Source organism: Misgurnus anguillicaudatus, chromosome 24 (assembly GCF_027580225.2).
Source record: "Misgurnus anguillicaudatus chromosome 24, ASM2758022v2, whole genome shotgun sequence".
Taxonomy (NCBI): domain Eukaryota; kingdom Metazoa; phylum Chordata; class Actinopteri; order Cypriniformes; family Cobitidae; genus Misgurnus; species Misgurnus anguillicaudatus.
Genome location: NC_073360.2, coordinates 13,856,320 through 13,871,016, shown reverse-complemented (window position 1 = coordinate 13,871,016; position 14,697 = coordinate 13,856,320). Strand labels below are relative to the sequence as shown.

Genomic DNA, 14,697 nt, shown 5'->3' with positions numbered 1-14,697 from the left:
ATAAAGGTGACCAGCAGGGGGAGGCTTTGAAAACAAATCTGCTTGTGGCGTGGAGAGATCGGGCCCTCGGCAGGGAGCGGGACACAATACGCAGCGTGAAGACACTTCCTGTGGGGTGAAGAATGGAAAATAAAAGTAACTTGAGAAATGAAGATGAAAAGCAAGTGATTTCATATCTTTGTAGCTTGCGAGGAAGGTGTAGCTCTGTTTTTTATTGGTTTAGGTATAATATATATACAGTTAAGCATAGCTGCTGGCATACTCAGTCAGGAGTTATGATCAGATTTGGTTTAAGGATTTGACTATATAGAGGAAGTCGGTGTAAGTTGTGCCAAATTTGTGTCTATAAAACGTATTCCACCATATATGTAAGAAGAGCAAATCATAAATATTTTAGAAATGTGCAATGTCAAAAATTTTCATAGATGTCAGGATACACAATATTTATGTCAAGCAAAGTTACTTGCCAACAAATACAATAAATCCATCTAAATCTATAAAATTTTGATTTATATCAGACCTGAATTGCTAAGCGAGGCACTTTTTTTCCAAAATGATGGGGCATTTTATTTTATTGCATTTCTTAAAGGCAACATGGTGGCGTTTTTAAACTTTTTATTTTATAATTTGAAAAAATCAGGAAAGCTTTTGCATTTCTGTGACAGAATATTTGGTAGTTTACTAATCTTAAAATGTAAATTCTTTAAGTAATAAGATGTGGTATTTAAAAACTAGAACATTAAGATTCTTACAATTTTATGTTTTATATTAACACCTTATTTAGATTTTTAAAATACATTTAATTTGCCAAGCTTATCAAGATATATGTATATATATATATATATATATATATATATATATATATATATATATATATATATATATATATATATATATATATATATATATATATATATATATATATATATATATATATATATATTGTGTTACTTTAAATTTAAAAATTAAGTCAAACAGTTTCAACTTATTTTTATAAGTTAAGTTAACCTATTACATGTCAAAACTTAAAGGGACACTCCACTTTTTTTCTGGCGCTAGCACTTTTAGCATAGCTTGGCATAATCCATTGAATCTGATTAGACCATTAGCATTGCGCTCAAAAATAACCAAAGAGTTTCGATATTTTTATTATTTAAAACTTGATTTTTCTGTAGTTACATCGTGTACTAAGATCCAACAGAAAATTAAAAGTTGTGATTTTCTAGGCAGATATGGCCAGGAACTATACTCTCAAACTGTGACTTTGCTGCCGTAACATGGCTGCAGCAGGTGTAGTTATATCCCGCACTGCCCGAAAATAGTCCCCTTGGATACTTTCAATAGCAGGGGACTATTTTCGGGCACTGCGTAATATCATTGCGCCTCCTGCAGCCATGTTACGGCAGCAAAGTCCTTAATTATTACGCAAGAATGATAGTATAGTTCCTAACCATATCTGCCCAGAAAATCGCAACTTTTAATTTTCTTTCGGTCTTAGTACACGATGCAACTACAGAAGAGTCAAGTTTTAAATAAGAAAAATATTGAAACTCTTTGGTTACTTCTGAGCATGATGCCAATGGTCTAATCAGATTCAATGGATTGTGCTAAAGCTATGCTAAAAGTGCTAGCGCCAGACCCGAAGATCAGCTGAATGGATTCCAAAACGATAAGAATTAAATGTTTAACTCTAGGGGAGCTGGAAAATGAGCATATTGTCAAAAAAGTGAAATATCACTTTAAAATAATAGGTTGAATTGCTTGCAAAGTTCATGCTATAGTTTAAGCATGTGCTTTCATTTAAGGCCTTGAGCAGATAATCTTACAAAATGTGACTTAGACTGATATATATATATATATTGTCCTTCCTTTAATAAACACTACAGTTTTCCATTTGTTCAAGAGTCTTGCTTTGCCAACAGTGATTATTCACTGACTGTACAGTGTAAACACCTTTAAAAAGACAAATAGCCTAAGGCTTAAATGCAGCAACTCATCCGTAAAGTCTGACAGTTAAGAGCGGCTGCTATTATTTCACAGTGTCCTCACTGTATAGATCACTGCATCTGTATGATTGTGTGTTTTGGGAAGGCTCGACTGCCTCTTAAGTTCACTTGTTTTCTTTAGCGTAACTGGACACCTTTTTCCTCCAGGACTGTTTTTGAGTAAACTAGCCCATATCTTCTCCACAGATGCTCTTACTGTGGCGATCACAAAGTATTGTTACACAAACACACAACTCTTGAACATGGACAATGAATATACTGTGAAATATGAAAGTGTAACATAAGGTATCTGACATGTAAAAAGTCCATGTAAATGTGTCCACACACACGCACACACTACTTGGGAAAACCGAAGAGGTCGTCAGTGTGTTTTAAGTGCTGATTGTTGTGGTTTGTGGTGCTGCATCATCAGTTCCTGTTTTAGTGTCAGAATCTGTGTATGATGGATTGATGCTACACCAAAAGGGTAAGATTGAACACTAGAGGCTAACATGATCGTATGGGAAACTGTGCCTATTTGTGAACCTACTTGTGAAATCCAGATAAAATCATGTTTTTGTGATTTACATAAAATCATCCTAAATAATGTAAAGAACATTTTGTGAAAATATAACCTTGATATATTTAATATTGACTGAGTAAGGTCATGTCAAAGATTTAATTCAATGTAAAATCAAACTTTAATGCTAATTGTACGATCGGACTTAAGCCTGAACCCCATTTACACAGCACTTTGGTCCCATAAAATTGGTAGAGAGGCTTCTGTGTGAACACAAACACATCTTGTAAATGTTCTGGGATTGACCCATAAAGAGGAGCCAGTAACGTTGCCGTAACATACACGGAAAGCATGCTGTGTGAACAAGACACAATGCCATAAGGGGTGTGCCGTATGTGCGTCTGCAAAATGGACTGAAGCAGGGATCAGGGAGCTCGATATTTCACCAGCATGACAGAACAGTGCATCATGTGCTCCTTATGATAATGTCACAAACTAAAATGCGAGAAAGAAATCACGGATAATTAGCAAACTTCAGACGCTGTGGACAACCTAATCTCACAAATTTCCGTGTTATAGTCACGGAATATTTTGCTTATTTATCCGTGTCATTGTCACGGTTCTCTGCATTTTTCCGTGTCTGTACCACAGACTTTCTTTTCCGTGTCAGCTTCACGTATTATGATGACATAAGATGACATCCAAACCCAACTCTAACCCTAACGTCAGGCGACAATTGTTTAAAAATTCGGAAAAAAATAGTATAAACCCCAAATCTAACCCCAAACCCACACGAAAATGGTTTAAAAATAGGAAAAACATTGAGCAACCAACACGTGAAACTGACACGGAAAAGAAAGTCTGTGGAACGGAAACGGAAAAATGCGGAGATCCTTGACAATGGCATAGATAATTGAGCAAAATATTCAGTGACAATAACACGGAACTTTGTGAGATCATGTTGGCGATAAAGCAACCAAATGCAGGACTTTAAATATGTCACGTGTCTTTAAGGGATCTTTACAGTATATGTGTGAACATACGCACAGATTCTGGAAAATGATTGGCAGTAAGAATGAACCAAAAATTAAACGATCCCGGACAAATCCCAGACGCATTTTTAATCTCTGTGTGAAAACGTGTTTAGCAACGTTCTCATTAAAATATTTAAACGGATTAGCAACATTAGTTACAAATTGGCATAAGATTGAAGAGACATCTGACATGTTTTCTTGTAAATGAGCATTTTTTATCAGACTCCTAATGCATTCTGCCACCAATAGAATAGAATGGAAATCTTTATGTCTCATAAAAAAAGTGCACATGCATACAAAACCACAAGACAAAAACATTTAGGTTGAACGATAAACAAAGTGCAGTTAATAATATCAGATATTGCACAGATCCTTTATTTTAACATGAACAATATTTCAAATGGGATTTAATATTTGGACTGCTGTTGGGTAGAAACGGTTTGTTCTGGTTTTGATGGCTCTGGTATACCGTCTACCTGACGGCAGCAGAGTAAAAGAGTGACCTGGATAAGATATGGATGAGCAGTGTTTCTAAATGTCCTGAAGCTGGGATTTAGCAGATTTAAGTATTCGATGAAAGCATATATGTGCCGAGAGCATTCGGTTAATATTATTATCAAATTTTTGACGGAGGTGCATGCCGTTTAGCTGCTTTTGCATCTGAGCTCATATGGAAATGAAAGTGTAAAAAGTACAGTTGCCAATAAACGCTAAAAACAACAAACCTGCCAACAACATGCTTAAAAAAAATGCACATGTCCCATGTCCTCCTCAAGTGCATGTTGGGCTGGTGTTAGAGGAAGTCTGTCAAGTACCAGTAATTAAAATAATGAAATAATAATAAAAAAAAAATTATATCCTTGTTTAACTTATATAGTTATATATTTATAGATAAGAACAATGAGCACTACAGATACTAAAATTACAACGATGGCTTCAGTATGTGTATATCCCTAATATCTCAGAAATAACATACATGATAAATGTGTTCATAGGAAGAGCATAAATGAACATTTCACAAGAAAATTTATTTTAAACCGGTGCAGTTTTTGTTCCTCTCTGCAGCACCAAAGGGGATTTTTGAAATTTGCAAGTTGTTATACTTCATATGAAACTGGACAGTAAATGCTATACAGCTCCAAAAAGGTATACATCAAAAGTCAACAAAGATATTTGTGCACAGTAAAAAGGATAGTTCACCCAAAAATGAAAACTTTGTCATTTACTCACCATCTTGTTGTTTTAAACCTGTATGACAACAGAAAATATTTTGATAACAAAAGCACATGGTTCCTATTGACTTCCATAGTAAGAAAAGCCAATACTATGGCAGTCAGTGGGTACCATCATGTGTAAATGTTGCTTTTAAAGCAACAAGTATGTGAAATAGATTTGCCGTAGTCTTGTTGACGTGGTAGAAGTCGCGTTTCACATTGTTAGCTGAGGACACTGTGGATTCTGTTGATGCACTGGAGTGTGCAGTTTCAACCTTTGACACTTTAAAGTGACAGGGACATTTCAGATGGTGGTCTGCCTGCTTTCACTCCGAAACCCCCACTGTGACCTCACACTGTGGGGCAATGCAGAGGGGTGTGTACTTCAGCACCTGCAAATGAAATTAAAACAGATTAATAGTGCTGAGAACCAACATACACATGACCTCCACATGCAAATGTGGAGCCTGCATGGAGGATAATGAGATATTTTAGGCCGCAATGATGACTTTTCTGAATGCATGTTCCTAAAACTCTTAAAATGTATTATTTTGTACATGAATTCAATTTTGAGGCATCAGATTGTGTCGGGAAACATTACGCTTCTATAGAAGTCATAAAAGACAGATCATTTTCATCTGCACATAAAGTGGATAAAACCACTGAACGCTCTTTTGTCACTCACGCCCGTGTGCGTTTCCCATGCGTTTCTACTGCTTTTGACGCATTTGCATAAGAAAAGGCCTGAGAGGCGGGTGTGAAATATTCTTTTCATGCTTTGCTAAAGGATGGATGCCTCCCTGTCAAGGCAAAGCTATCTCGTGGTTTAGGTTTGTTTTGAGATCGCAGCATGCATGGGCCAAGGTTTTATGTCTTGTAATGGTTACGCATTAAAAGTTTGATTGACATCGTTCTTGGGGCGTTTACAGATCATTTGCGATGTCATACGGTGCACGTTAATGGATTTGGGTCATATGATAACACACTTGTTAAGTTTCTATGCTTTGCTTAGAAAGGAATTTTAAAATGACAGAATGTTTTCTTACTATTACTTTTCTTTTATTGTTCACTTTTTAACAAGAGCAAGTTAGTGTGAGTTGTTTTTTGGTTGATGTTAAAGCAATAATTTACCCCAAAATTAAATATCTGTCATCATTTACTCCTTCTTACACTGAAAAAAATTATTCATTTAATTTACTAAATTTTTTTAAGGTAAGTGGTTGCAATCAATGTATTTAAGCTACATTTAAACAAAAAAGATTAGTAGAGTAAAATAAATTAAAAAACTTTTTTTAAAATGTAGCTTAAATAAATTGATTGCAACCACTTACCTTAAAAAATTTGAGTAAATTGAATGAATAATTTTTTTTCAGTGTTTATTGTTGCTTTATCTATTAAATGTTGGGTTGTTTAAACCCCCATGCACTGTAAAAAATGCAGCATTTTTGTCAAATAACCATATTTTATGTTACTTTAACTTAACAAATAAATTTCAACTTCTTTTTATAAGTTAAGTCAACCTATCATTGGTCAAAACTTAAAATAGTAGGTTGACTTGCAAAACCAAGTTGTTTAAACTTTTTACAGTGCATCGTTGGGTCAATGAACAAATCCAACTGTTGGGTTATAAGTAAACCTGCATTATTTCAACCCAAATGTTGGCTTGTTTCATCCCATGGTTGGGTAACAAGAACCGAGCATAGGGTTTTTTATTTATCAGTCCTTCCAAAAAAAGAGTTTTTTTTTTGTGATTGTTGCGTGCAAAAATCCTTGACCTTGCGGCACCTTTTCTTAAAAAATGCTATGAAGTATGCAGGATATTTATGCAATTTTATGCAATGAAATTGCGAGAACTTGTAATAATTGCGGGAACTTGCAAAAACTGCGGGAACTTGCAAAAACTGTTTGCAGCTTTTGCAGCTTTTCAATGATGTTCACGTCACATTATCACGTCACTTCATAACGTTCCCATGGCAAAAGGGGACATGGCTGCGCTTGTGTGAGGTAAATGCAACATTTTTCAACTTTTTGCTAAGATATATGTGATTTTTGCATCAAAAATGCGGGGTTTATGAATTAAAGCAATCCCTGCATATTTTGTGCACGGAAATCTGCAATTTATGCTGCGAAAGTGCGTTGTATTTGAAAAATGCGACCCACGCATAAATATTGCGGACTTTGGCTGATTATGCGATCGCATAATCGCGTTTTTCTGGAGGGACTGATTTATTATAACCCATCATTGGGTTTGAAACAACCTAGCCTTTTTTTAAAGTGTGGTTTGTTTCAACCCATATTTAGATAAAACATGGGCAAAGGCGACTGTTGGTTTAAATTAACTTAAAAAGTTAATATTTCACCCAAATATGGGTTGAAACAACACAGCATACAGTAGTTTTTTTAAACATATATGCATTGGATTTGTTCATGTTTTACCCAGTTATGGGCTGAAACAAACCAGCAATTTTAGTGCTTGCAAGCCCATACTTTTCCTCTCTGAACACAAAATGTCTTTTTCATTTAATGAAAGTGAATGGGACCGGAGCTGTCAAGCTGTCAAATGACAAAGGAAGGATCATAAAAGTGGTCCAAATGACTTGTGAGCTATATATCCACTGGTTTTAAAGTCACATAGACTGAACAGACTGAGTGACTGGATTCTTATTTTTGGATGTACTGTCCCTTTAAGATGCATTCCTGCACATGCATCTTACACACAGCGGTTTGCTGAATAATTTTCTTTTTGGTCATTCGGGATGAGCGACGGACCGGGTGGGGGTGTTTTTCGGGGTGATGTTCCTTTTTGCCCCCTGACACTGTTGTGATTAAGGATTAGAGAATAGAGGGTCTTCGGCCATCTCCCCCCATCCCTAAACAATCACCCCCTCCCTGGCTCCCACCCCCTTTTACCACTCCTCGATACCCCTGGGGGTGGGGGGAGGGGGCAGTGGAGGCTTTTTAGCCCAAGAACTTTTTACTCATTATTATGTTTTAAAGTCTTCTACTCAATCAGTGGTGCAGGAGGGTAACACCCCCACCTCCCCAAGGCTCACCACCACCCCTCTTCCCTAACCACACACCCTGCTAACAACATTGCATCAAACGTTGAAGTCCCTTAATGCTTCTCCCAAGTACCCAAAACAAACTGACCAGATGTCTGTTTATCTCACACTAATGACCCCAAGACAACAGGTTTAGTGTTGTGGACCACAAGGTATTTAGTTTTCAATCAACTGAACCCAGGGACTTTCTAATGAGTAGTGAAGACTTTGACTTTTTTCTTAGTAAGGAATGCTAATGAACGTCAAATAAATGCAATTTGGTGAGACGCCTGATACTTTGAAAAGATCACTGACATCATCGAACCATTACATCACTGTGTCTAAAGCACTTGTTGATTTTTTCCATATTAGAGCTTTAATGAGATGCCCAGCTCCTCTTGACCTCCTTATAAAAGTAACCTTCTAATTATATGTTGTAGTCTTGCAGGAACGTCGACAATGGGTATTAGACAGAGTAGCTTTTCTGTTTGCTTGTCTTCTACACTGAGATTAAGTTACAGCGGCATGATGGAAATTAGACTTAAGTTAGCTGCCTCAACAAGAGTCCTTGTGTCTCAACAAGCCTTTCATATGGTTTGTTGGAAACTGCTTCTTGCCCATTTCGGTCTTTTCTGTTTCTTGTTAACAAAGGAGGAAATCCTACTAGTGCCGAGCTCGACGTGGTGAGGGAGTAAAATTACATTCTTTAATATGCACTAACAAGCTATACATCAAAAAACCTCAAGAAGGAAACGTTATTAAATTAAAGTTAGTTTGGAGGGTGGAATGGATAAAGATTTGCTTTTGATTAGCATTGTGGTTACTATGGATGAAGAATGCACGCTCAAAATAATGTACACTACACTTTGCATGCTCAAGAATACCACACTAGTGAAAAGTTTGAATTAGTTTCAAACAATAAAAAAACTTTTGCCTATACTTGAGATTAATTTTACAGAATTGTGTCTATGTATGAATTTCTTTATTATATATTTGGAATGCATATAAGAAACAGCTAGTAAGTGAATGCCCTACATCCTTTATTGTTGCTTAAAAACCAGCTTGTTGTTTATGCAAATTTTAAAACAAAAGGTGGCCACATGAAAAAAAACATAACACTTTATTAGGGATGGGATGATTACTGGTTTCACGATTACCCACGATAAAATAATTATTAAAGTATTATTGTTTAAAATTTTATTATCATTACAACCTTGTTTGATTATCGTGATTTTTAAAACTCGCGGAAAATCCTGTCCAGCCAGAATCAGTTTGACGCAGGCGCACACATGCAAAATAGTTTTTTTGCACAAGAAGGCATTTAAGGAATAATGTATTGTATTTATTCACGGTAAATTTATTAGACAGATTTATTTATTTTTTTACCACAGAAATAATTTCAGGGACATGAAATATTAAATTGTGATTTTCAACTTTAAAAAAATGTTTTCAGTGTGTGTATCAGTTCTTTTTAAACATTTCCATCTCATTTTAACAAAACCATGATAATATTGATAACCGTGATAACTTTGGTCACTATAATCATGATATGAAATTTTCATACTGTGCCATCCCTACACTTAATTAGTATTTAGTATTTACTAAAATAAAATGTAGTATAGTGTAGTACAGTGGTTTTCAAACTGGGGGCCGGGGCCCCTATCTGGGCCATGAAATTGTGCCAGGGGGGCCCCAGTTTTATGACATTTTATGAAATACATTAATTTATCTTGAATTCTGTGTAATTAAACCTAAAAAAAAAGTTGTATAATTTAATGTTTTTTTTAATTAAAATGTTGAGTTTTAGAACAGTTTTTTGCCACAAATTTTCTTTTGGGGGCCGCGAAGGAATGCACCGTACACATGGGGGGCCATACGCTGAAAAAGTTTGGGAACCACTGGTGTAGTATACTATATTTACTTTGTTAATGTATACTACAGAATTTTGTATTATTAGCTGTTGAACAACTGCAGTGAATACTATAGTAAACTTTAATACTTACTATATAGTAATGTTCACAAACACTATAGTAGCCTATCTAGGGATTTTTAGCAAATTATCATAATAAATGCTTTAGTATACTACAGTATAATTTCTCGTGGGTACTTAGAAACAAGAAACAGCCAGTTCCCTTTAAAAGTTTACTAAATATTGCTTAGGATAGGAACTGTAGGCCTACATCGAACTTCACAGCATCTACCCTAGTTGTTAAAAAACCAATGGCACCCACAGATATAGTTAAGGCTGTTCCCATAGTGCGCTTCAGCACACCGAACCGTCACGTCTCCTTTCACAGTGGGATCAACTGATCAGTGTCTGCGGTCACCAGGAAAAGGGATATAAAATTACTTTAATGTCAACCTTTTCACCAGAGGGTGACACTTTCAGCGCCTTTGCTACGTCATATCAAAGCAACTCAGAGGGTCGTCGTCTCCAGTTCTGACAGCAACAGGGTGGCGTGATCAAGGCTTATCAGATGATCTAAAATATAGCTAAAAACCTTGTCCTGTTTAAGTTAAAGTCTGTGTAGAAACATATTTCAGTCTTGCCTGCACAAAACATTTTACATTTTTGCTTTTGGTAAAATTACAGTTCACTTTCAAACACTTCTTGAACTTATGTGACAACATGCCCTTATGGCTGGTGCATACTGTGAGGGGTAAGTTGCCATTAAATAGAGCATGAATGGATTCACGAAACAGCACAACTGTGAAATACACATCTAAACATTTTCTTTTGAGTAACATATATTGTTTATATAATTACAATATTTTGTTAAACTTTGATACTCTTATATTTGTGACAGCCTGCACCGAAATTACTATAAAAAAACTTGTCATAAACAAGTTTTACCACATATATCATGGTTAAGTTATGTTTACTGTATTAAGAACATACATTTCTGGTTGCCATGGATGTAAAAAAATAAAATAAAAAATAAAACTATAGTTAGGCCTAATACTATAATGATGAATTTTGTATTTGACTTAAAACCTTGCAGACACTAAGATGAAGCCCACATACAGTGTTTTAATGTGAATGCATAATATATATATATAAACATTTCATGTATAGATTTGTAAAGGCTTGCTAGCTACTCAAAAGCGCGCTTGTGGTCATAGTGGGCGGAGCTTATCGAGAGCTGGAGGCGTGGTCGCCGTACAGTGCAGCGTTAAAACCACGTGTTGCTGCGGGAAGCGTAGAGTTCACCAAAACTACGAGGGTGTTGTGTGGGATCGCCAAATAACACGTTTTACAGGACTATGCCATCCTACGCGCTAAATCAGTTTATTGACCTGGATGACGTCTTGTGCAAGGTACATTTACTTTTGAATGTGCGAATATGTCAGTGTAATAGTTGAAATCGATGCGACATGTGCTTGATCGTAGTTTACAATCCGACTAGAAACGTGAACGGATCAATGATTTTAACACATTTTTTAATACGAAAATGCACGCTATTAGATTCCTACATTTCAAAGTGTTAAAAGTTTCTTTGGGCTGAGTGATCAGATGTAAACTGCTAGCAACTTCTCAGTAACGTGGGCCACGAGTAAGCGCCTTTTTGTATGCAATCGGTTAACTTATATCGTTGTGGTTTGCATGCATGGAGATAAAAGAAAAAGTTATTGATGTACTAAAGGCTTATGGTCGTGTTGTTATTTGAAATCCAAATATTTTAGTTTCGCTTTTTTAAACGTAAACAACCTGGCTGCACAGCGCCCAAATAAAACTTGAGCGCGCAGCGCGTGACTTTGCCAATAGTTGACATCAGATGAGTTTATTTACGTGTCTGCTTTTATCATATCACTTTTATAAAAGCTCATTTTAACAATTTTCGCCCCAAATCATCGTCTTTAATCAATTTGTATTAATTTAAAAAGCTGCATCAGATGAGTTTATTTACGTGTCTGCTTTTATCATATCACTTTTATAAAAGCTCATTTTAACAATTTTCGCACAAAATTATCATCTTTAATCCATTTGTATTAATTTAAAAAGCTGCATTTACTGTTAATGTAAACTACGAAACGTTTGTATTCTCTCCAGGTGTTTAACACAAGATTTTTTTTCTTTTTCCTTAGCACCTTTTAAATCTTGATCTCCGAGAGCCAGCTAAGATCTCCCCACATGCAGCTGCTGTCGGATACAGAAAGCCTGAAAGTCCCTGCACGCTTTCATCCGGTTCTGGACTTTCTTTGGACAGCATGGATAGCGGATGCATAAACTCCGGCTACTGGGGCTCCCAGAAAATCTCATCGCAGTCAAAGTGGAGCAAGGTTCCCTTTTGGTCCGAGCGCTCCGTTAGCATGGTGGAGGGGAACGCTGGAAGTCTGGGTTGGTCCTCCTCTGATCCCAATAATTTCAAACAGCCATTGGCTACGTCAGGTGCAGCGTCTCTCTCCAGCTCCACTTCATCAATCTCCGTCACTTCGTCCCGCTACAAGACCGAACTGTGCCGCACCTTTGCCGAAAGGGGCGTGTGCAAATACGGTAGCAAATGTCAGTTTGCCCACGGGCACGAAGAACTGCGAGACCTCAGCCGGCACCCTAAATATAAGACGGAGCCCTGCCGCACTTTCCACTCCATCGGCTTCTGTCCCTACGGCATTCGGTGCCATTTTGTTCACAATGCCGAAGACGACGACGCACATGCCCGCTCCCAAACTTCAAATCCAACAGTCCAGCGGCCTCCACTCCTCAAACAGAGCTTCAGCTTTTCTGGGTTTCCAACATCTTCCCAACCCCTTGATGCCCCCCTCACCTCGGCCTCCTTTCTCCGAGCACCTTCTGTTTCCACTCCGACGTCAACCACCATCTCCGACCTCCTCTCCTTGGCCTTCCCAGATATAGACCCCAACACCCTTCTAGACCAGGCCAGGGAATTCAACCCTCAGTTTTTGCCCTCTCCTGACTCTGGGTGCTCCCTCTCTGGACTCTCTCCCACCCAGCTGCTTTCATCCCAGTCCGAAAGCTGCTCGAGACAAAGCCCGACCGGCGACGCACCTCTAGGCCTCCGTAGTCTCTCTCACACTTCGCTCTCGGACCACGAGGGCGGCAGCTGCAGTTCGTCCAGCAGCATGAGCGGCTCAGAGTCCTCCTTCGGACATGACGGCAACGGGCGCAGGCTCCCCATCTTCAGCCAGCTGTCGGTGCCTGATGATGTCATCTACAGTGAGGGTAGCAACTCCAGCACGAGCTTCTTCCTCTAAACTCCCTCGAACCCTAAAGGGACTGAACTGTATACTGTGTTATACCTACTGTATTATATGACCAATACTTGACATTTTAGTTAAGCTCAGAGTGTGATTTAAGTATTTTGCAGTTATACTTTAAGTGGGTGGGGAGGTTGTACCCTTTTAAGCACAGAGATTGCCTGGTTTGTTTTTGATGACCGCTGCAGGGGTGGGAAATTCATTTAGTTTGTAACACAAATTCTGGCATTCCAATGTTTTTGTTTTTTTAAAGAAAGGATTCTTAACCGTTATGACTTTTAAAGATGCATTTAGCAATCAACTATTTACAAAAAGATTTATTGTACCAAAAGTAGCCAAAGAGAGGTTGTAAGACTTTCTTGGAGTTTTTTATTTTATTTACTGTACTCTAATGCGGAGACCAAACTTTTTCACTGCCTTTTATAAGTCGACTGTTTCTAAACAACATTGCCGAGGTTAGAATATATCTATATTTTTATTAGTGATGTTAGTCGGCAATATCATCAAGTTCCTGCTCTTTTTCTATACGATTGTTTGTTTGATTTGCCTTACGTTTCAGAAGATGTTTTAAGCAGACCTTCACAAGTGCACAGTTTGAGCTTTATTTCGAGTCGGTTGCCTTCTGATAATGTTGCGTAGTTTTTGATGGGTAGTTGGTTGAGTTTAGACAAATCCAATTATTACTAAATGTGCCATTAGTGACCACCTTAGTTATTTTTATAGCTGGTTCTGATGGGTCCCTTTTTGCATCCAGTTGTCTGAGATGCCCCTGTTGGCTTTGTTACATGAAGAGTTTCAAGTAACTTAATTTCATTTTTTATTTATTTTATTGTATTTATAGAAAGCGTGTTTTTTGATAACGTTTGTATTAAGTTTAATATATTGGTTTTTCTCCTTGCTGCCCTCATTTTGTACTGAAAATAAACCCTGTTGATAAACAATTTTCTGTTTCTTTGTCTTTTCTTGACAGTTTCACTTTAATGAAAAACAAAAAATATGACATTTTTGAGAAACACACCAGTACTTGTACGTCTTTAAAATTTACATTCTGCATATTTACCCTTATATAAGATACTTTAGGATTCGCATCGTGCTGTGAATGTGTTCATACCTTTGTTATTCTGGCCCTGTGTTTTGGGGGGAGAAGTGGGCAGATCACATTTAGTATGGAAATGAGAAGCTATTCAGGCTTAATTTAGTTTAAATCCCATTTGTCCATTAATCCTTATGTTAACTGGTTTGCTGATGCTGAACATAGAGAGACCCATGGGAATAAAATAGCACTTTATTATAATTAATAGTCTTGTGGCTCCGTATTCTCAAGCTGCATAATTTTCTAATGTTGTCCGTTCAGATTGGCGGTGTTATTAAGAGTTGAAACTGAATCCGGCTAAAGCTTTTGACAGGTAAGTAACAAGAACCTGATTCAGTCCACTATTCACTTGTCACCGAAAACAATGCCGTGGGGAGGTGTCCTTTGAGAGAGGCGAACCAGGGAAAGGGTTAAAACTGTCTTACTGTTCCCTATTGTGTGCTGGGAAGATTCTCCCACATCGCCTAGTGAGTTTTTACAAAGCCAGGCACATTCTCACACAGGGCCCGGATCATATGGAATCCCGAGCAGATGGCCACATTCACTGAGACTGTGGGTCAAACATATGCTCTCCAGGCTTTTGTATAGAAAGG

At 37.3% G+C, this 14,697-nt stretch overlaps 1 protein-coding gene across 1 annotated transcript; it reads left to right on the top strand.

Moving 5' to 3' along the window:
• The first annotated feature begins 10,937 nt into the window (after window positions 1-10,937).
• LOC129437741 (mRNA decay activator protein ZFP36L1) lies at window positions 10,938-13,952 on the top strand. Its single transcript, XM_055196034.2, has 2 exons — window positions 10,938-11,112; window positions 11,881-13,952. Exons 1-2 carry the CDS (start codon window positions 11,059-11,061, stop codon window positions 13,006-13,008), a joined length of 1,182 nt encoding a protein of 393 aa, XP_055052009.2. The 5' UTR covers window positions 10,938-11,058; the 3' UTR covers window positions 13,009-13,952.
• The last annotated feature ends 745 nt before the right edge of the window (window positions 13,953-14,697 follow it).

Bases quoted from the DNA above. Each gene is read 5' to 3' on its own strand.
- LOC129437741 (XM_055196034.2), top strand. From the start codon at position 11,059: ATGCCATCCTACGCGCTAAATCAGTTTATTGACCTGGATGACGTCTTG. The intron at 11,113-11,880 runs GTACATTTACTT...CTTTTTCCTTAG, and splicing joins TGGATGACGTCTTGTGCAAG to CACCTTTTAAATCTTGATCT.